The sequence below is a fragment of the Lathamus discolor genome, chromosome 4 (assembly GCF_037157495.1).
Source record: "Lathamus discolor isolate bLatDis1 chromosome 4, bLatDis1.hap1, whole genome shotgun sequence".
In the NCBI taxonomy this organism is placed as follows: Eukaryota; Metazoa; Chordata; class Aves; order Psittaciformes; family Psittacidae; genus Lathamus; species Lathamus discolor.
Window position 1 is genome coordinate 67,471,906 of NC_088887.1, and position 23,229 is coordinate 67,495,134.

General features: G+C 43.6%; 1 protein-coding gene across 1 annotated transcript in view; it reads left to right on the forward strand.

The window, feature by feature from the left end:
* Window positions 1-231: 231 nt before the first annotated feature.
* Window positions 232-23,229, forward strand: part of IRS2 (insulin receptor substrate 2) — a 29,335-nt gene continuing 6,337 nt past the window's right edge. The window contains 2 exon segments of the mRNA XM_065677939.1: window positions 232-1,059; window positions 1,061-4,332. Of these exon segments, the coding sequence (XP_065534011.1) occupies window positions 812-1,059; window positions 1,061-4,332 (3,520 nt within the window). The 5' untranslated portion in view covers window positions 232-811.

The window sequence follows — 23,229 nt, forward strand, 5'->3', positions numbered from 1 at the left end:
TGGGGCGACAGCACCTGATGGCCGCCACGGTGCCCGCCTGTGTCCCGCCGCCGGGGCTACGATGGATGGCGAGAGACAGCACCGGGTGAACCGGCGCTCCCCGCCACGCCCGCGGCACGCCCGGGGCTCTGTGCGCGGAAAGCAGCGGCAAAGGAAGGGGGGACCGGAGAAGGCGGCGCCGCTGCGCTTGAGGGAGGCTGCAGGCTGTGGGAGGGAGGGCGTCCGCCGCGGGGAGGTGGGAAGGGGGCGGGGGGGGCGAGGCTCCCGTTGCCCAATGGCTTTGCGTCACTTCGCACCCCAGGGCCCGCCCCGCCGCCCCATTGGTGGTCAGGGCCGTCCTTTACGCGGCGTGGGGGCCAATGCGGGGAGGTGCCGGTTGCGGGTGCGCTCCGCCTCGTCTCGGTGTGTGAGCGTCTCGGTGAGGCGGCGGTCACGTGTTGTTTTGCTCTTTAGTTGGGGCACTCGGTGCGCGATGTGTTACTTACGGCGAAACTCCCGCCGGCGACGGCAGCAGCAGCAGAGCGAGAGCGGCAGCGGAGCCGCCGGTACCCGAGCCAGGGAGAACGCCTGGCAGCCGCCGGCAGCACCCGCTGCCTAGAGGCGACAGCGAAGGACCCCGCTGCGGCTCTTGGCAGCCGTGCTCTTCCTGCGGAGGAATAACTTTATTTTACCCGCTTCTACTCCTTTCTCTTTTTTTTTTTTTTTTTTTTTTTTTTCTTTCCCGCTGCGCTCGGTCCCCAGCCCCCCTCGGCAGCAGCGGCGGCAGCAGCAGCGAGAGGAGCCGTGCGGCATTGCCGCTGTGGGGTCGGGGATGGCGAGCCCCGCCGTGCTGGGGCTGTTGCCCCCCGTGAGCTCCCCACTCGGTCCCAACCTGAATAACAACAACAACAACAACCAGGGCGTGAGGAAGTGCGGGTACCTGCGCAAGCAGAAGCATGGCCACAAGCGCTTTTTCGTGCTGCGGGGCCCCGGCGGCGGCGGGGAGGAGGCTGCTGGCGCGGGGGGCGCCCGGCTGGAGTACTACGAGAGCGAGAAGAAATGGAGGAACAAGTCCGGGGGCGCCCAAGCGGGTGATCGCCCTGGACTCCTGCCTCAACATCAACAAGCGGGCGGACGCCAAGCACAAGTACCTCATCGCCCTCTACACCAAGGACGAGTACTTCGCCGTGGCGGCAGAGAACGAGCAGGAGCAGGAGGGCTGGTACCGGGCTCTCACAGACCTGCTTAACGAGGGAAAGGTGGCCGGTCAGGGATCTCCCCACCGCCACCTCGCCTCCCCCTTCGCCGCTTCTTGCAGCGCGGCAGCCGCCTCCCTGGCCGCCGCCGGCGAGGACCTCAACTACGGGCTGATAACCCCGGCATCTGCTGCCTACCGGGAGGTCTGGCAGGTGACGCTGAAGCCCAAGGGCTTGGGGCAGAGCAAAAACCTCACCGGCGTTCACCGGCTCTGCCTTTCAGCCCGCACCATCGGTTTCGTGCGCCTCAACTGCGAACTGCCCTCGGTCACGCTGCAGCTGATGAACATCCGCCGCTGCGGCCACTCCGACAGCTTCTTCTTCATCGAGGTGGGGCGCTCGGCGGCCACCGGCCCCGGCGAGCTCTGGATGCAGGCGGACGACTCGGTGGTGGCCCAGAACATCCACGAGACCATTCTGGAGGCCATGAAGGCGCTGAAGGAGCTGTCCGAGTTCCGGCCCCGCAGCAAGAGCCAGTCCTCCACCTCTTCCTCCTCCGGGGGGGCCGCCGGGCCCGGCGGCAGCGGTGCCTCCGCCACCCACCCCATCACCGTGCCCGGCCGCCGGCACCACCACCTGGTCAACCTGCCTCCCAGCCAGACCGGCCTCCTCCGCCGCTCCCGCACCGACAGCCTCGCCGCCGGCGCCGGCACCAAGTGCACGCCGTGCCGGGTGCGGACGGCCAGCGAGGGCGACGGCTGCCGGGTGGGCTCGGTGGCCGGCAGCCCTATGAGCCCGGGCCCCGTGCGGACCCCGCTCAGCCGCTCGCACACGCTTAGCAGCGGCGGCGGGGGCCGGCAGGCGGGGAAGCTGCTGCCGGTGCTGGCCGGCGGCGGCGGCCTGCAGAGCAGCCGCTCCATGTCCATGCCTGCATCCCACTCGCCCCCCTCTGCCACCAGCCCCATCAGCCTCTCCTCCAGCAGCGGCCTCGGCTCCGAGGCTGCCCACCCGCATCATCCGCAGCGCCCATCCAGCGGCAGCGCCTCCGTCTCCGGCTCCCCCAGCGACGCCGGCTTCATGTCCTTCGACGAGTACGGCTCCAGCCCGGGCGGCGACCTGCGGCCCTTCTCCTCCTCCTCCACCGCCAGCAACCGCAGCAATACCCCCGAGTCGGTGGCCGAGACCCCTCCGGTGCGGGACCCGGGGGGCGGCACCGATCTCTACGGCTACATGGCGATGGAGCGCCCCCCGAGCGGCCGCCTTTGCTACCGGCCCGGCCCCGACGCCGCGGCCGACAGAGGCCATCGGAAGCGTACTTACTCTCTGACCACCCCGTGCCGGCAGCGGCCCGCCCCGCCGCAGGTCTCCTCCGCTTCCCTCGACGAGTACACGCTGATGCGGGCTACCTTCGCCGGCAGTGCCGGCCGCCTCTTCCCTTCATGTCAAGCCGGGGCTTCCCCCAAAGTGACCTACACCCCGTACCCCGAGGACTATGGGGACATCGAGATCGGCTCTCACCGCAGTTCCGGCAGCAGCAGCACCAACCTGGGGCCGCCGGCAGGGGGGGGAGGAGGAGGGGGAGATGATGACGGCTACATGCCTATGACCCCCGGCGTGGCCGCAGCCCTAGGACAGGGAGGCCGGGGTTGCGATGATTACATGCCCATGAGCCCCACCAGCGTGTCTGCTCCCAAGCAGATCCTGCAGCCCCGGGCGGGGGCGGATGGCGGGTCCCCCGGGAACAGGAGCAGCTATAAGACCAGCTCACCTGGGGAGAGCTCCCCTGATGATAGTGGGTACATGCGGATGTGGTGTGGCTCCAAGCTGTCTGTGGAGAGCTCGGATGGGAGGCTGAGTAACGGTGACTATATCAACATGTCCCCTAGGGACCCGCAGCACGGGCCCCAGGCTCCCTCCCTCACTCCCCCGGACTTCTTCTTTGCCCCTTCGGGGCACAGTTCCAGTGAGCCCCCCAAGCCCGGCTGCTATTCGTACAGCTCCTTACCCCGCTCTTACAAGAGCCAGGGCCTGGTGAAGGACAGTGACCAGTATGTCTTCATGAACTCCCCAGGGAGGATGATCCCGGAGGAGGTGGTGTGCGGAGCGGGCCAGTTGTCTGCCAGCACCATCGCCCCCTCCAGCCACACGGTGCCTTCGCCCCTGCGGCACAGCCGGACGGAGAGCTTCCTGAGCCAGCGGTGCCAGCGGGTGGTCCGGCCCAGCCGCCTCTCTCTGGAGACCTTGCGGACGATGCTGCCCAGCATGAACGAGCACCCTCTGCCGCCTGAGCCCAAGAGCCCCGGTGAATACATCAACATCGACTTTGGGGATGCTGCCGTTTATTCTCCCCCATCACTGCCTGCGGACAGCCCGGCCTCCTCCCTGGGCTCAGGCACGGGGCAGAGGCGCTCCCCTCTCTCTGACTACATGAACATTGACTTCGGGTCACAGTCGCCCTCGCAGTCCGGCATGGTCTCGGTGGGCTCCCTTGAAGCGCTTTCACCAGGCTCCTCCTCCAGCACCAGCCAGCCCGAGGGGCACTACCTGAAGGCGGCTGTGGGGGTGGCTTGTTCTTCCAGCCTGTCTGATGGTGGAGATTACACCGACATGACCTTTGGCATGGCCACCACCCCACCCCAACCCATCGTTCAGAAGCCAGAAAGTGCCCGGGTCACCAGCCCCACGGCGGGGGTGAAGAGGCTCACCCTCTCTGGGGTGGAGGCTTTCATTCTCTCCAGCCCTCCCCCAGACCCAAATCGGGGGGCTAAGGTCATCCGGGCAGATCCGCAGGGGCGTAGGAGGCACAGCTCGGAAACTTTCTCCTCCACCACCACTGTGACCCCTGTGTCCCCCTCCTTCGCACACAACCCCAAAAGGCACAACTCGGCCTCCGTGGAGAATGTGTCCCTCAGGAAAAGCGAAGGCCTGGAGGAGGAGCAGGGTAGCAGCCCCATGTGCCGGGAGACCTCAGCTGGCTTCCAGAATGGCCTCAACTACATCGCCATTGATGTGGTGGATAGGACCCTGGCAAACTGTGACAAAGCCAGGTCGAAAGCCAGGCATGTCCTGAACGTTGGCATCAATGGAGTGGAGATGAGCGCCTATGCCAGCATAGACTTTCTGTCTCACAACCTTAAAGAAGCAAGTGCTGTGAAAGGTGAGTAGCTGCATCTGACAGTGCCTACCATGTGTGTTTGTGCTTAGTGTTTTTTCCTCACTGCAGGGTTGTGTTTTGTTGGGTAGAGCCTTCTCCCTCCTTGCTTCCTTAAAAATCTCTTTTCCTCCAATATGTCCTTTAATAAACAGTCTTGGAGGAGCTCCCTGGCTCTTTGTATGAGAAAAAGTTTAATTTTAGGATATTTCTTCACGTTTGAATTCTACTGTGCTATTATTACTACGGGTGTATACTTTTGGATACCCCAATAGAGGCTAATGTTTACACAGTTACTATGTTTGGGCTGTACTTCAGAGTTTTCTTATGTAAGATTTTGGAAAGTGTTTGGAAAATATTACCAAAATAGTTTATGTTAATGCAGCTTCTTATACTATTTTAAAATGTAAAATGATTTAAAAAAACGAAACAACAAAAAACGAATCCTTGGCTCTCTTGCTGGGAAGGTCAATCATACCAAAATGAGAAGGATAAATTTAATATTTAGGTTTGGATATATTTTATCTCTTGCAAAAGTTTCAACAGTAAATCATGGTTAGCATGGAACATGAATTTTTAAAAAAATAATAATTCTTTCCAAAAGTCACTCTATGCATGAGCTGTTGCATGTTGTGTTGCACATTCGCACATTTTCCTTCAAGGCCTGCTCTGTGGTGGGCTGTAACTGTGTCCCAGCTGTCAGCTGAGCCCCAGTATGAATGACCACTTGGCTTGTTTTGCTTTAATACAACTGCAAGTGCCGGGTGTTCCAAGGCAAAAGCAAACCAAAGAAATGGGAAACTTAGGGCGAGAGAGAATTTAGGTTTTAATTATGTAGCTGTTCCTTTGTGGAGGTGCCAGTTATGCTGTGGGGGAAAAAAAAAAAAAAAAGAAAAGAAAGAAACAAAGAAATATGCACACACTCCCAAAATAGCAACCTGCCTTCTTTCAGGGAGTGAGAATTTGTGTGCAGCTGGGGGCTGGTTGAGGAAGGCACCAAAGAGCCAGCCTGTCAAGGATTAAAAGTTAATGATGAGACGCTGTAGGGATTCTCTTTGCTCTTGAATTTATGCAAGACATGGTACTTCGACCCTGTATGGATTCATAGCTGTGCTGTATGTTCACGGGGCTAGCTAGGTGAGGTGGCGTACTGCAGGAAACGTAGCTTCTTAGAGGTGGATAGTGCTTGCTGCTGTAGTCATGGTGCTGATGTGGGGCACCAGTAACAGCCCAACAGCGACAGTTTGTAAGAACCACTCTCAGTTTGTTTTTTTCTTCTGTGTTCTGAGTAGCTAGTTGATTTTGAAGAAGAAAATATTTTCTCTTTTGATAGGAAGTACAGGAAGATGGAAAAGATGAGAGAGAGAGAGAGCCACCGTTTGCAGAGCAAGCTTTGCACCTAATTAAGGCGAGCGGATTGCTGAATGCAGTGTCAGTTTGTGAGGATGATGGACGCTTACTCTGGACTGGAAGGGCTGAGGGCAGAGCATTACTTTGAGTCTGTTGCTTTTAGTTTTGCTGGGGTTGATTTTGGGCTTGACCCGGACCGATGTGGATGCTTAGCCTTGGGCTGGTGCCCCGGGCACCCACAAATGATTGTGCCCTTTGCTTTGCAAACTGAAATTTGTTTTTTCACAGAAACGAGGAGTTTTTCTTCAGCCATCTACAGCCCTAACTGCAAACCGAGGCCCAGGTTGGGAAAGAGCTATTTCCACAACATTCCCCAAACTGCTGACTTTAAGGAGGGGGGGAGAAGGGGCGGCGGGCACCGGCTACCAAGAAAACCTGGAGTGGATAGCCGAAAAGCAGGAGCGAAGGAGGCGGTGGGTGGGATAAGCAGGGGTAACTGGCTGCTGTCCTTCCTTCCCTCCCTCCTTCCTTCCTACTTTCTTTCCCACCCAGTAAAAAGGAGAATGCAGTAAACACAGCCATATTAATTTGGAACACGGTGGTGTCCAGAGGAGGGGATTCAGTTCTGCTATGAATTTGTGAAAGGGTGGTTATAGGCTTGCGTTATTTTAATATTTAATCTGCATGCCTGTTTATTTCTCTTCTTTCCCGTAAGCTTTTAAACACAGAACACATCAAGGAGTGGTGCAGGGAAAGAAGCTGGTTGAAATTTCCTCTCTCTGTAGGAGGCAAGGCTGGCTTCTCCACCACCCTGTTCCCTGAGAAGTGTGCATGCCTGCTGGGTGTACTCAGGGTTGGGGGACTTGGGGAGCAACAAAGCCAGTCTGGGGAGGAAAAACCTCACCCCAGCATCACACAGTGTTAGGCACAAAAAACAGGGGGTCAGGTGCCTGCACCTGTGGCAGGCAAACTGGAAAAGCCATAGCATGGGGGAAGGAGAAATGTATTGCAAAGGACTTATCAGTGTAAGCTGAATTGAGTCATTGACTTCTGCAGGTGTCCTAGTTTCTCTTTTGGTTTTCATTGGGATTTTACACCAAGGTTTGTTTACAGAAGGACTGCCTCCACTCTGTAAAAAGATCACCAAGTATTCTACCAGCGTATTTGAATTTCAAGCATTGTGATTTGGGAGACTACTAAGAATGCCATGTTTCACAGAGAAAAACATATGCAATTTAAAGAAAATTGTATTTTGAGTGTAAGCAAGATCATTTTAACACAGTAGTAATTCAGGTAAATTTGAGAGAATGTAATTTTGTAAAAATGGTTTGCACAAGAGATAGCTTATATATAATCAGCATTGTTTACTTCGTTGTTTGCACTTTTTCAAATTTTGGTTTTAACTGTATTAGCAAAGTGAGAAGCTTTATTCTTGATAACTTCTTCAAAACCCAAGAGAGGTTTCTAGCAATTGTAAAGCATTGGAAAATTCACATACATTTAGTATTTAGAACAGGAGAATGTCAGAGATACAGGGAATACAAACAGACTCCTTGTAATAACCTCAGTAAATTAATATTTTGATTTGTGTAAAATACATGTAAAAAACACAGTTTGAAATGTGCCTGAGGGTCTGTAGTGGTAGATGTGTTTTCATGTGGGTGTTCTAAGGTAAATTATTTGTATTATTTAAAGGTGGCTGGCTTTCCCGTGTAGCTTGTTTCTCTGCTATCAGTAACTTGCCTCTGCTGTAGGGAGTGCTGTGCTTTTGGAAATCTCTGTCCGTGTTATTCTGTCATGGCAAGAGCAAATGAGTGCATCCACAACTGCTGTCAAAACAGAACAATTAGAAGGTTGCTTGAAATTACTGGTTTGTTCAGTTTTACTGTGTTCTGAAAGTGTGCAAATGTTTAAGAATTGGAGAAACACTTGCCGTCATCTGATGTGTAAATAAAGTAATGCTGTTACTGGTTGGTTCAAACTTGTTACTTGATGGTAATTAGCCTTTGTTCTTAAATTATGACTGCTTTTTCTGCTTAAAAAACGTATGAACTGTGTATGGTTTTCATTATTTATGGAGAAATTTACAGTAATTTTTCTCATATAGTGTGAATTATTTATTCCAGTATATTTATGACAGATTACACTTAGTAATTATGTGACTTTTTATGGTGGATCTTAGTTCTGTTGAAGTCAAATGGGAGTTTTGTCTCTGGTGGGGTCAAGATTTTGCTCTTTGTGTAATCCTGAAATTCTTAAGTAAAATTCCCATTAAATTTAGTTGGTGTGTAATAGGGAATTTTTGCTTCATAGAAAACAGCAGACTTGGGTGGGTTATCTTTGATTTTCTGTTAACAAAATACTCTGTAACTTGTGAATGTTTCTAGTAGCTGATCTAGTTTTCTAAAATTGAACAGATGCTCTATGTAACGGTGCAAAAAAACTTGAGGGTTGTTTTCCTCCTGTGTTAGTTTCTTTTGTCTTGATTTATTTAAAGAAGTTATCTGTAATGCATCTACTTAAGATCATAATAAGGTGATTTTTTTATAATAATGACCCCCTTTCCCTTTGCCTTGTCAATTAGCTCTTCTTTTGTGAGGGTTTTATGATTGCAGCTAAACAATAAAAAGCCTATCTTAAGAAATCTCTTCTGTGTCTTTCTAATGGCATTTTAGATTATTGAAGACATAACCCTTGTATCGTTTTTCTTTGGGATTACTTTTGCACAATGAATTATTAAGGGGTCCCTCCCCCTTCTCTAATATGCCAACTGCCCTGAAGTTTTGGTTCTCAGAGTAGCATGAGAATGTTTGTCTTTTTAACAAAGCATGTATCCATTTTAAAATGGCTTCTTAAAAGTACTAGAAGAACTATATGCTGTGTTAGAAAGCTATACATCTTTTAAAGTTCTTCTTTGAATAAAGTAATTGTGGTAAATTCTCTAAGAACATTAAAATTAACACCAGAAAGAACTGAACTAATACCCTAATAGCTTACATAGTTTGATTTTATATAGATATATTTATTTATTTATTTATTACCTCTTACACTTAGAATTAAAAATTTGAGGTTTGATTTGTTTTTTTTGTGTTGTTTTGGTTTTGGTTTTGTTGTTGCGGGGTTTTTTGCAACCTCGAGAAATCAACTTCTCTCAGGTTGCATTTTACAGCTAACCAAATCAAAATAGTTAGGTCTGAACCTTGAAGTGCCACTTGTGAAATGCAAACTGTAAACTGAAGTTATCTAAGATTAAATGAAGCCTTTGATAGTTTAAATTATGTTTGTTATATGGATGTCAGCTTTTTACAAGCAGATAGAATATTAAAATGTATAGCGTCTATTAGACTTTTATTTTGCTTTATACTTCATGTTTAGCTATACTGCTCCTAGAAAGAATGTCATGATTACTTTGAGTCATTTAAGATAAATTGTTATAGACCAAGTTGAATGGTGGGTTTGTTCTAAAATGAACCAGTACAGTCATTGCTCAAGGCAGAGGAAGTGCTTAGGTTGATGATTGCTTCTGATTGCTTGATTTCTTTCAAGATAGCTACAGAGGCTAACATTTGCTTGTAAGTAAAATGGATAAAGGAATGTTTGAGTATTAGGACGTGTTTTATACGGTGGTTTTGTTTTTATTTAATAAAGAGAGAATAACATGGGTTTCTGTATACTTGATTTACTATTATTTTTAAATAGCATTAATTACACTGGAATGCTGAAGTGGTTTAACAGTTGAAACACAGCAAGCATCCACAGAAAAATTAAGCTAGAGTTTGTGTATGTAATCTAACTTCCCCCCTATTCAGCAGTTAAATGGCAACATAGGTACTGTGGAGTATTTTCTGTTTATATTGGATTTTCTCTAAAGCCCCATTAATATGTTTCTTTTAAAGTAATAAACACCTAAAGAAACGGCTGTATCTGGAGTGTTCTTTCCTTCCCTCCCCCTCCCCATTAGTTGAGGTACAGTATGCTTTTGTACTGGTTGTCCATATGTTTTCTCTGTGTCTAGGTGTGTTGTGTATTGGTCATTATATACTTCAGCAGAATTTGTGGAAGTTTTAATGTTATTTTGGTGTGTGTAATGGCAATTTGAAGTGAGTGTAGTGACTGATGTGATAAATTAGGGCTTACGGTTATAAGGGTTTCACAGCTCTTTGTTTTTTGTTTTAGTTTTTTAGTGTTTGCTTAGAAGCGATCTGTGTATACATGGAAATCAGTAGCATCCCTTGAGTTTTTAGAAGAGGGTGTAGTGACCCCAAAGTTCAGATATGTTTTATTTGTGTGTCTGTTGTCTGGCATGTAGCTGTTTTTAAAGTTCTTGTGTGTATGTATGTAGGGGGTCAAGAGTGGCAGCCTTGAAAGGCCAAGTTCAACTGAGCAATTGCCTTGCTGCCAGCTGTTGAAAAGGGTGGTTTTCCTCAAGCAGCTTTTCCAAAGGAAATCTTTTCCTGTTGGTTTTGTGGGTTTTGGTTTTTTTTCTTTTGTTGGTAGTGGTGGTGGTTTTTTTTGGTTGTGGGTTGGTTTTTGGTTTTGTTTACACTTATGTTTGTCTCAACTGCATTTAGGTGTCCAGCATGTGGACATTTGGGGTTAGTCAGTCCACCAGGTGCTCTGGAGAACCAGCAGCAGTATGCAGAGCCAGCAAGGGAAAGATGTCCCCATATCTTTCAAATGCAAGTTACAAAGTAGCATGAATTTCCTCCCTGCATCTCTCTCTGCTACAGTGGAAACCAGGATTACTGGTTTAGATTGTATTTGCGGTTTCCCCACAAATTTAGGTAGGATGCATGCCTTAGGTTGTAAGAGTTTGTATTTAAAACAAGTTTTAAGGCTTAGTTATTACGTGCCTAATCTAAAGCATGGATAAATCAATGTAAAGGTTGCTTATGTCTTTACAGAGGCTCACCTGAAAAATACTCTTCATGGAGTGTTGAAATGCTAGCACATACAGTAAGTAACATTTGAGGCTCACTGAAAGACAGCAGTAGTGTGTAATCTCCTCTGTGTTGCCAGTTAGACAGTAATGTATAATTTCCCTGAAGAACAGGTGTGATTACAGCGACTAGCCTTGTATGTGCATGCACATTTGCATGGCATTGTGCTGTTGCTTGGTAGCTGGGGTGAAAAACTGGCCACTAAACCAGCAATGTTTAGGAAAGATGTTCAATCTGATCATGAGAAATCCTTGTGGAAATAGATTTAAAGGACTAAAGACAATAGTTGGAGTTCTGTTACTATCCAGGTTTTCTGACTTTCACAATTTTTTTTTTTCAGAACAGATGTTCTGAATTTATTATCAGTGATTATGACCCAAAATTATGTATATGTGTAAATAAAATGGTAATTAAAAAGATTCACTTCTTGTGCGCAGTGAAGGGCAGTACATGCTGGAAAGAGGTATGTTACAAGTTAGCAGTAGGGAAATACTTTCCAAAATAAACATCTTCGATATTAGACTGTGTTTTTGTTTGTTTTTCAAATCCAGATTTGCCTGCTTGAGTTAAACGAAAGTTATTTGAGAGTGTGGTTTTTATCTCAGTAAATCAGTCACAGAAATAGTTAAGAGGAAAAAAAATCAACCCTAGCTTCAAATGTAAGCCCCCACCTGTGATAGTAACATCTAGATTGCAGAAAAGTAATGCAATAGCTTGATTCCATAGATCAGGAGTGATTCAGTGTTTTGTTTACATTATTTGTCAATCTCCTCAGCATCCTAGAGGAGAACACTTCCTTCCTGGCAGATGGCAGCCCCAGGGCCATGCACCTGCCATTACAAGCACTGCGCACTAGTAATCTACCCCAGCACTGCTGTTGACAAGAGGCTAATGATTGGAGACTGTCTGCCTGACAGCCTAAACAAAATAGAAACATATTTGTCCTTCAGTGAGGGTCTGAGAAACCTTAGGAAGGACAGTCAGGACAGTATACTGGAGAACTAGAATGGAATTTAATTTCAACCTCTTTGGTAGTGTTTGCAGTGTGAGCCACTTTTAAGATAATGATGCTGCAGAAAGTGAATCACGTCTCAAAGAAGGGATTTTCTGTTTCTCCGGCAGAGCAAAAGCTGACTTTATCTTAATAGCTCTGTGTCAATGGGAGGAGGAAGGCTTGTGTGATTTAGCTGGCTCTGCAGCAGTCTGCTCTTGTTGGAAGGAGGGCGTTGGATGTACTTGTGCAGGGCTCCGTCCTGTTCTGGCAAATGGGGCCTAAGCAGTGTTAGAAAGTCAGAATGTCTCTTTAATTGTTTGAGGGGTGTGTTTGGTACTTGCATAATGCATTCCCATTTCAATAATTTTTTTTCTGATATTATATGTTTTTATTATGTCATTAGACCAGGATCTCTTATTTTATCTGTTGTACGTTTCCCTTATAAGCTTGCGTGTTTGGTTTTCTTCCTTGAAAAGAGTGTGGGCGATGTTTCTAGGGGATGCTACCCAAGGCAAGGGTATCTTTGAAGTAGGCCAGGATGTTCTTTGCTAAATTTAAAAACTACCCAAATATTACCCAGAGTTTGTAGAGTATTAAGCAGGATTACATGACGCACGGATTAGACATTGTTGAGCAGCCTGTTTTTGTTTGAAGGGGTCAGAAATGAAGCCACTGGGGCTTTCGTGTGATGCCAAAATAGCGAACTTGCTGATACCAAAACCAGCAGAAGTTTCTTAGAAACACTAGAGCACAGTGGATAATTTTCCAAGCTTTTTCAAGTGCTGCATTAGTAAAATTTGTTTCACACATGCTTTGATGACAAGCGTAAAGCATGAAACTTAACATTTTACATTGCCATTGGGTCTCAATTTCCAAGTCTGTTCCACAGGTACTTTACAATAGACTAAGAACAACACTGTAAGTGTGACTTAAGGCAGAGGACTTTGCTTCTCTTCAGTCAAAGACAAATCAATGTATCATTCCAGTGACAGTGGGAAAATCATGTCAATGAAATAAGATCTAAGCAGTTTTAGATTTGCCTCTTGTGCTGTGGGCTCCCAACAGGAGCAATATATAATTTTAAAACAGTGCTTAAGACAGTCCTAATACTCAGTTTAACCCGTCATTAAATTGCATAGGATTGGCAAGGTAATGTATGGAATAAGACTTTGGAGTATTTCCTTTTCTTATTTTTTTTTCCCCCTTTGGATCTAGATTTTTGCTCACCACAAGTCAGAAGATTGATTGAACATCTGACATTCTTTTGGGGAGGAGTTAGGCTTAACTCTTACGTAGGAGAGGGTAGTGTTGAATAGTTGCTCTAGAATGAAAAACCAGCAACTATGCAGGCTTAGTCTGCCTTCACTGATGAAGATAACTGAGGCTATAGGAAGTTATTTGCAATAACTGGTAATGTTATATTTTAGCATTATTTAGAAGAAGTAAGAATAGAATTTACAAGTGGATGCAAACTTCATCAATTTTTTAGTGAATTCAAAACCCCTTTAAATCACCAAGTTTATTGCTTCTACTACCGTGGTCTCTCCAGTGCTTGAGTTATTCAGAAGTTATGGTGTGAGTTTATTCTCTAGTCTTTTTACCAGTTTCTCAAAACTCCTGTGAGCGGCTTTAGTTTGCTTTAAAAGAAGGCAGACCAAATGTCAGGTGATGTGTCTAACCAGAATTTTCGCTGATACCAAGAAAAGACTTCTTGCAAGGGAATTATGAGGTTTGGATCTGGAAGGTGGAGGCAAAACCTTCCTGTAAGGCAGTTGCACTGGGTTGTGTTGTAATGTTTGTTTTTACAAAATAAACATTTAGAAGAGTTTAAAGGAGGGTGACTTGCATCTTTCACAACAGGCTCCAGTCCTGAGCAATTACTGCTGCCAAAATTAATGAAATAAAACTATGGTTTTTTTAATGTAAAAAAAAAAAAAAGTTACACTTTTGTAACAATCTTGTACACAAATGTGATAAAGATTTATGATGGTGATTAATACTAAAGTTTTTTGTGAACTATGAAAAGTCACTATATTACAATTATTTACAGCAAATTAGTTTTGATCTAGCATAAAGCTTTCAACATTTTTGTTTGGTTTTGGGATCAAGCTTGTGTAACTTAATGCAAGGGTACATAATTCCCTCTGATGTTACAGAATCGGTGCTCCTGACTTTAACAATAGTTAGAGAAATGACTGCGTGGTGGAGCATTAGGAATAAATATATAGATAGATATAGATATATGATGCATAGGTACAGAATACTTGAGAGAATTGACCATAAACTTAAAATGGTTAGCACATAAGACTTCATAATCCCAACAGTGTGGCAGTTACTCTCACGGGTACCAGTGAGAGATTCTAACATGTATCAGTGAATGCTAAGATAATATTGCATTTTGGATATCTAAGAAAGGTAACTTACTACACTGTTCTATTTCAGTGTCTAAATGTCAAATGAAAATCCTGTCAAGACAGGCTTCTAGCTTTCACCATATCTGGTGTATTTTTATATAAATAGTAGATTGCGTGGGTTCTAAATAAATAAATTGGTAGTGTTGAATGTTAGCCAATAGGATGATTTCCAGATACAAATGCACCACTGTATTTCAGCACTGTGACTTCTGGTCCAGGTCCTCACTCATTTTTATATTTTTTTTTCTGTTAGTAGGAATGTTCAAGTGACAGTCAACTGAAAGCTTTGTGATGTTTGGTAACATGAGATCATCCATCTGTTATTAAAAAAGTAAATCAGAACGTCATAGAGAAATAGCTGGACTTTTGTTATTGATTTGAACTAATGAACTAGAATTCAGGCCCCAGGAAATAAATTGATCTCCTTTTATTTTCGTAGATACATACTTGACTATGCCAGTAGACCTAGATCTTGAAGCTTGAATGAGCACAGCCAAACTGGTGTGCCTGAATGCAGAGGGAGCTGGCCTGTGCTGTGAGTGAGCTACGTAGGATGTTTAGGTCCCACACTGCTGTTTGATGGACTTGTAAGAGGTCATTCAGAGAATCTTCTGCAAGTCTGAAATAATTCCCCAAGTCTCGAGTTTGCTTCATCAGTCACGAACGTGGCAAGCTTTAATTTGCCGTATTGGCCATGAGGATGCAATGTTGTCGTATTAAGAGAAAATATTGCAACATTTTCTGTTCCTCTCACTCCTTGGTAGATGTTTTCCCTTTCCTTTGTACTCACAAATCGGCTGTTGTCGCTTTTACAAGTTGATAACATTTCAACTATACTATTTAAAAAAAAAACGTATTGAGAGTTATTTACATGATAATTTTGGTCATAAAAACTCAAGCTTGTTTTCTGCTTAATTTTACTTTGCCGAATAATACAATTGCATTGATTTTTGTTAACAATTTCTGTATCATTATAGCACAGATTACTCTGTTTTCTTACCGTAAGTATAGGAGAAGCAGAATGCTGAAGTTTTGTTCAGGATATTTTTGTTTGTCTGTTTGCAGTTTTGATTGTTATTCTTTGTAAAAAAAATTCCAACTACCCCCACCCTCCATCTCCCCACTCCCCTCCCAAAAAATAACTCCCCCAAAAACCAAACAAAACCACCCCCAAACCCACACCAAAAAAAATCCCAAACCCAAGTCAAAACCCACAAAAAAAGGCGACTGGGACTTCAGAACATGTACCTTGGAAATAGTGAACTCTTTTGGGTATTGATGCATAGGAGACAACTTTAGACTCTCCACTGTAAAGACTCTACCTTGAGTGGAATGGAGCGTATACATCTTGTCCTTAGTCAGGTATCTTAACTCTGAAGATGTTCTTAGTATTTCCTATTAGTTTGTTTTAAACACCAGCCCATTTATCAGGCACTGATGTCAGGTTTGTCATCTTGAGGCGTTTTCCCATCCATTTTGTAAAGGGCTGCCTGAGCAGCCAGCTCTTCTCCATTCCACTCTGGAGGCAAAGTTCTATTAAGTTCTGCTGAAGATGGCAAAACAGTAGACAAGTCTTTTATTGAAACTGTATGTTACATATCTAATTTGCAATCTTTTCATTTTTTTTATCGTGTAAACCTATTGTTTTATTGGACTGTGAAATGGCTTTATCTTACTTATTGGTGCAACTGTGGGTTTGTGTTGGTGTATGCGTACCTGAGCAAGATCTTAATTTTGCTTCTGTAGCGAAAGAAACATTTCACGCTTTGGTATGTCTGGAAATATATTAACTTGTTATTTGCATCGCTACAGACAAAGCTGATTCTTACCTGGAAGAAGGGAATAAATTGTATTTGATCAGTTAAAAATAGCGCTGTGCTGAAAAGAATTATATTTGGTAGTTGTCAGTAAATTCAGGAGCAGGAATCACTTGTCCAAATTCTGTGTTTTAGTTTAGGAAAAACGCTGGAAATAAATGCTACCCATATTAGTACAGGATTACTATTTGTCCTTTAAGTCTAAAATTCTGTTTCTTCACTGGATCAGATGGTACTGGATGTTGCTTTTTTACTCCTACTATGTGTTTTTCTCCTGGTATATCTGGTGGCACCTTTCTTAAACTTTTCTGCTACTGTAATGTGGTAAATTTAAGTTTGACAGAGGTTTCCAAGATTTTCATAGCAGCTGTGAGATACTAATAAGGATTCCTGGAACCATTTCTCTTTTCTCATGGATTGTCTTAGGTCCCATTTTGGGCCATTCATGACCACATAATATCTTTCTGGAATAGTAACAATGAATTACTTCAATTAATTTTTTCAATATACTTTAATTAAAAATAGCTACTGGATATAGGGACCTCTGATACAGTATTAAGTAGTCCATGGACTATAATTTGGAAAGCTGTAATGTAGAGGAACATTTGCAGCATGTTCATACTGGGTTTATTTTGTACGCATTTTATGGAAACAGTTAAGTAATTACCCTCGTCTTGTTCTTGCTGTATAGGAAAGCATATCTGTGGTCTCTTCTCTCATAGGTTGAATTCGGATTCTTTTTTTTTTTTTTTTTTTTTAACTTGACATTTCTCCCTTTTTTTTTTTTTTTTTAATATGGCACTTGGAGAGGCTGATGCATCACAGTGGAAGACACAGTCAAAGTAGTTATGCTTTTTATTAGTGCCTCAGATTGGTTGGTTGGTTTTTCCTTCTCACAAATAGGCATATTGTGATTGCTACAGAAAAGTTTTGGTAGGATTGTTTGGCATAGATGGGATGGGATTGTTTCCAAGCCAAGGGAGTGTATTCCAGAGTAGGCCATTTATCCTTGTTTTTCCTAATAGGTTTTGTGGAGTTCATCTGTGCTGGGCTCCTGTTTTGGTCTGATGGACACAAGAGTATAATTAAAAGGCAGAAATATCTTCATCTGAGGCTGTAGGTTGACCACAAGTCTTCAAAATCTTAGGGGACTTTAATGTAGATGTTCTGAGTGAAGCTGCCTAATGCCTTTTGCATTTTCCATTTTCCACCAATGCAAATTCCTGCTCAAGTATTGTCAGTGTGTTCTAAGGGTCCATTTTCCTGGTTTAGATTCCCACATGTTGTGGATTGTTGTTTTTTTTCTTCATCTAGCACGGTCTGGCAAGTTATGTAGAACTGAGAGGTTTGGCCCAGTCTGTAGACATCTCATTTGCACCTTGTTAGTAGCCTACTTGTCCTGGGTTCAGTCCTCTTAAAAATCTGGCTTCCATAAGTAGTCACTGGAAGGGTACAGGTGTCTTTTAAGTATTGAAGAGGTGGGTTAAAGCCAGACTTTGAGATTGGTGCAAACCTGCCTTCCCTGGCTATAGAGGAAGCCTATACGCTTGGCATAAATGAAACATCTAATTTTGAGAGGTGTGTGGCTTGTGAGATCAAACTTTGTGTGGAGTCTATTGTAGGCAGAAGGACTTGAAGTGAGACTGATACTCCTGTGTGGATCAGCTGACGTGGCTAAGTATTGCTGCCTGACCTGGACTGTACTCTAGTTAGTTGATGAGGTATTGTACTTGTTCAGTAAATGTGAAATTAAAAGGGATTTGTGTTTTCTCTAGCTATGTAGCTGCTGCACTGTTGGCTGAATGCTTTTCAATATATTTTCTGGTCAATCACAATATATGAAATATGCAACGGTATCAGGGCCTCAGAATTTGGAAGCAAACTTGGGCTTTGAAGGCACAGATGCACTGGGCAAAGATGGCTTACGCAAATACTGGTATTTTGCGAAGTATTTCTTCATGCATGTTGTCTGCAGTCTTTCCTTCTCCATTCTTTGCAGAACATCCTTCCTGAACAGCATCTTTGCTTTATAAAGCCTAACCTACTGCACAGTATCCCACAGGAAGTTATAGTTCCTTAATGCAATGCCCTGAAGTGCTTATCACACTCATTGGAGATGTCCTAAGCAGCTTTAAAGAGCTGGGTTACTGGCAATAGGAGAAAAATACACATAGGTCTTTATGTACTGGAAAACATCCCTGAAGTCTAGGGGAATTCTCTGCTGCACATCATGGGACTAGAGCCAAACTCTTACAAGTGACAAAGATGGTTTTTCATCTGTTTTATAGAAACAGTCCCGGTAACATTATTGACTTTCAGAAAGATGTGACAGTGTCAGTTATATAGTTGTTTGGTCAGATATATTGCTATAAGTAACATGTATATGAGGTACTGGTGAGCCTTTTCAAGGAAGTTGTCATTGGTTGCTTATAAACATATTTATTGGCAACAAATCACGGGAGCCATAAAACAAAACAAAGACACCTGTGTGAGGAGAGTACTTGGGAGAGGAGGGAAAAACAGAACTGGTGAAACAGTAGAGTACAGCTCTGTGTAAATATTTACTGAGAGCTCTTGTAATTACAGAAGGAAGTGCATCCTCTTCTGGAGTTAGCAATATTGCATATAAATGATAGTAATTTTTTGGTCTTTTTTTATTAAAATCTCTGAAGTTTTGAGAAAAGTGCTGTGAAAGCACACTGTACTCTGACAACATAGTATCCTTCATGTTTTAATAATATTTTATTTTTTATTTTCCTAGGGGAAGGTAAAATTTTGTACTGCCGGTATCACTGCAGGAAAAAAAATGAAATAAGTGCTGTTTTCTAAACTGAGATTTAGTGCAACTGATTTCCCATCAAAGTGTTATAAATGTTTTCAGGTAACATACAGCATAGTTTTGCTTCTTCCAAGAATCCTGCAGGAACTGCTGGCCAGCTGTACAGGGCTTTTCATCCCAGTTTTGCAGAGTTGTATAGAAATGCTTGGGCACTGTGTTTTTGAGCCTTTCCACTGAGCTTTCGGGTTGTACATAAGAAATGTCCCTATGGGGGAATTGCAGTTCCTGTTGCTGTGTGTCTCTATATATAAAGAAAGGACAGCATTTGATGATGTATGGACTGAACCTTAACTGTACATGGGAAGTAAGACTTCAGCTTTGTTGGGAGCATTAAACTAACATGTGGCAGGTTCAGAAGAAGCAGAAGGAAATAATTCTTCTTGCAACCTGTAGTTGAAGGGAGGTGAAGTGCAGGAGGTCCTTAACAGGTAAATCATTAGAAACTAGATGAGAATTTGGGGAAGCATCTCTGTATGCTTGTCTTGGTTTTATAGTCTTGCTTAAGCAGCTGCTTCTTTGACCCACTTTCAGAGGAAACTGTATTAGAGACTTTAGCCTGCTTCAGTGCTGTCATTTTTTGCTGTATTGCTCATTTCACTAAATGATTTGGAGGAGGTTAAGGCGATGGTGGTGTCTTTTTATCACAGTACATGAAGTTTGCAACTTCTTACCTAGCTTCATCTTCCCTTCTCTCCTTTATAAGTGACTGATTCACAGTCAGCACACAATGGTGCAAATACAAAAGATTACTAGAAAAACATTGACAGAAATGGAAAATCATCCTTCAAAAATCTTTTTCTATCTTACTGTCAGATGCTTATAATTTTAAGTGGGGTGTGACAACAAGAGAAAGCAGCAGGGAAAAGATTGCCCTCCTGAGCATGCCAGGTTATTCCTCTTAGCCTGTCCAGGCTTTCTTTTCTGTCCCTTGACTCCCCATGTATTTCTTCTGTGAGAAGCATCATCTCTGGACAGGTCTCCTAACTTGAAAGTCCAAAAGCTGCAGGAGGCAGCCTAATGCTTCGTGTGTGACCATCCAGTGGGCTTAGATGCAAAAGTGAATGTATGTAATGCCAGGGGTGTTTTGGTGTTCTTGGTAAGCAGTCTGAAAGTCAGTTTGCAAACCAGGCAGGTAGCTGGCTGTGAAAGTTGACGTGAACCTTGTGTTTTAAGACATTTCTGGAGGATAAATGTCTTCCTATAGGACAGAGGAATGTTCCAGTCTCCATAAAGACTCTATAAATCTGAAACCTGTTTTCATATTAGATGCCTAAGCCCTTTTGGCAATGATGAAGGCAGGGATCAGTCTTTCAAAGAAAGCCTGGATGAAGTGTTTCTGATCCCCTGCTCACAATATTTATGTGGCTAGAGCACTCACCTGGGACTGACCAGCATTGCCTGGCTGAAAAAAGTCTCAGTTCTCTTTCCTCCCTCCCCATTCCTAGTGTGTCTTAGCCGTATGTTCTTTGGTAGAGTTATTTAGTTCTTTCTTGCTGAAGCTGTTTTCATGGAATAATTAGATATTCACTGTAATGGAAAGAGAGAATGGACATGACTTCCCACAACTTACATGAGTCCTTATCCCCGTTCCCATGAATATTTAAATTTTTAATATGAATAATTCTTCAATTTAATCACTGGAAGAGATTGCTTTTTCTCCCCAGTGAGAGAGAGAAAATGCTTTTAAGCTCTTTGAGAGCACTTTAACATTACATGCTCAGGCATGTGGATGGAGGTAACCTAGTGGCTCAGAAAAAGCCATTGGGCTTTGGTATTGGCCTAGAGCGGCAGCCAGGTTCTCGCATGCAGAGCTAACCAGAAGAATGATTATACTCCCCCCACCATTACCTTCCTGAAATGGGTCCACCAACAACGATGGCTTTTCAGTGTGCAGTTATGTGAGCTCTTCTTCCTTGTCAGACCTTGTTGCCTTTGTTAATGATTATTGATACATATTAGAAGAGGGACAGATATGCCTGTGACATCCCAGCTCAGCAAACCTTAAAGCAGCTGTAAAGGTGTGTGAAAGGATTTGGTCTCTGCTTCTAAAATGAATACCAAGTTACACCTCAGAGACTTGGTGATCTTTCATAACTTGTAAACTTGTAAGACTGAATTTCATAACTTATTCATCTGAGCCTAACATGAAATAGAGCAGAAAAAATGTTGCTTAGAAGCGCCTGTTTCTTCTCCTTGACTATAAGGAGCTAGAATGACTAGCTCCTCATAGGGCGAGTAGGTCAGAGATGCAGAGATACACAGTCGGGGTGACAGAAGTTAGCTGAGTATTGCTCAGTTTATGCTGCAGGGGCAGACAAGCTAATTCAGTTGTTTTTGTTGTGTCTCTGAAGATGTGGTTGGTAGATCATTCAGTGTATTAGTCACCAATCCCTTCCTCCCTTGCCCTTCATCACTTGTAAGGTGAGCATGTTGTTTTGTGAAAAAATTGTCTCTTAAGCAACTTCCAGCATCACTTTATATGCAAAGTAATGTTGCTGGAGTTTGGGTATTGCTGTCAGTCTGTTCCTGGGAAGAGCTGCTTCTCTCGGTCATGTGGTGGAAGGAGGTGTAAAAATGAAGCCAGCTGCCTAATAGAGGCTGCGTTTGCAGTGTTGGATTTTGAATCTGCACTTATAAAGGAATGGTGTGATGGGTGTAAGGTGGGAGGCAATTCCAGTTGCATGATAAGAACGTGACTTCTTGTTCCACAGTGGTTAAATCCTGTGCATGTGAACTGTCGAGTGGCTCTCTGGCTGGCTGCCACAGACTAAGCTTTTCAGTCGCAAATTTTCTATATAGTTTCCACATCTGCTTCTGCTTGTGCATTTCTGTCCCTCTTACAAACTCCCAATGGAAGACCAAAAGGACTGAACATTTTCTTTTCTAGTATTTTGTTCACTCTTGGAAAGCAGCTTGGTTTTTTTAATTGCATTTAATGGTCCTGAATGGTTGTATACCCAATTTGCAAAGGAGAGGATAAGTGAACAAATTTCAGATATTACTATACTGAGGGTTTTTTTTTTTTTTTTTGTCAAATTTATTTTATCCCTAATCATGGGATTAAATCACATCTTTGCAAACTTGTTTAATAGTAGACAGTGGCTGTAGCTCTGAAATTAAGAGATATAAAAGCAATTGTATTAAATTAATCCTGGAAAAATGAGCATGTCTAGTTTCTTAATTTTAAATTTGAAGTGCCTATTTTTATTATAATTGATATGGGAAATGTATTTCTGGACCAGCACTTTAGCTATAAATTCATTATAATGACATTAGTAAGTTAAATCCTTTATTTTCCACCTAATTACATTTTAATGTTTAGTTATTCATACTACAAAATCTTAAGAAGCTTGACAAAGTGATATGAAACACAAATTATATCAAATTCTGAAATCAACTAAGCATAGCCCTCCTAGTCATCTGTACTTCTACTGTAGACTCAGCTGCTTAAACTCTAGTGTAAGTATTGCAGGTAAAAGAAGTGTTAGTTGTGTAAATATATAGTATCAAATACAGATTACTTTGGTTTTTCAGTACCTATGGATAGAAGTTGACACTCATAATTTGTGGAGATTTGTCTGTGCCGTCAGATGAACGTTTTAGACTCTCATGCATATGCTGGGACAGAAAAAGAAAAAGAAGTACTTGCAGGTGCTGATATGTACCATCTTTTTCCAGATAATCTAGTGGTTTGTTTCCCACAGTAGAAGATAGTATTTTTCCCCATGGTTATCTTAATGCAATTCAAGATGTTACGATTTTTTAACTATTTGACACAAGAGGTTAAAGTACTGTCAAGCTCATTTTAATATAAAGAACTGTGCCCACAAAATCCCTATTTTACTACTTTAAAGAAATTCAATGATTTTTTTTTTTTTTTAGTGTCAGTCATGAAGAATCTATGTTGACCTGATGCTTGCTTTCCTAAATTCATAAGCCAGCAGAGACATATTTAAATAACATTGTGTACTGTTTCTTAGTGGAAGAACATACCAGAAGAGCCTAGTTACTTGGGGCAGCATGTCTCCAATTATGATCAACCGTGACTTGTTTAAAAATACAATAACAACATGTCTTTTTCATTTCACAGTTTAATTTGTTTTTCCCATCAAATGTGGAATCATTTACTTTGGATGGATATTATTCATAGTCTTTATAAACTGTTAGAACACACTATGTTTTCCTGCGAGGTGTTGGTAAGGTGAATGCTTAAGTTGATTGAAACCTTTTCCTGTGATGATGGTCAAGCTCAGCTTTATTTGGTATGAGCAGTCCTGCTGTGCAGAGCTCAGTTTCACTGGAATTACTTGTGGAGAGCCATCGCTCAGCACATGAGTTCTGCTATCTTTAGCAGGGTTACCTATGTGCTTGATATTAGGTATAGTATTCATTAAATTGCTTAATGAGAGTCAGAGCCAGGCCAAGATTTGGATCCTACTGTACACCTCCCCAGTAGCATGCCAGGGAGCAGGCACACTGCATTTGCATTGGAGTGCTTGGCCAAATTTATGACCTTATAATGTGCATGTGTGCATCCTACAATCCCTCC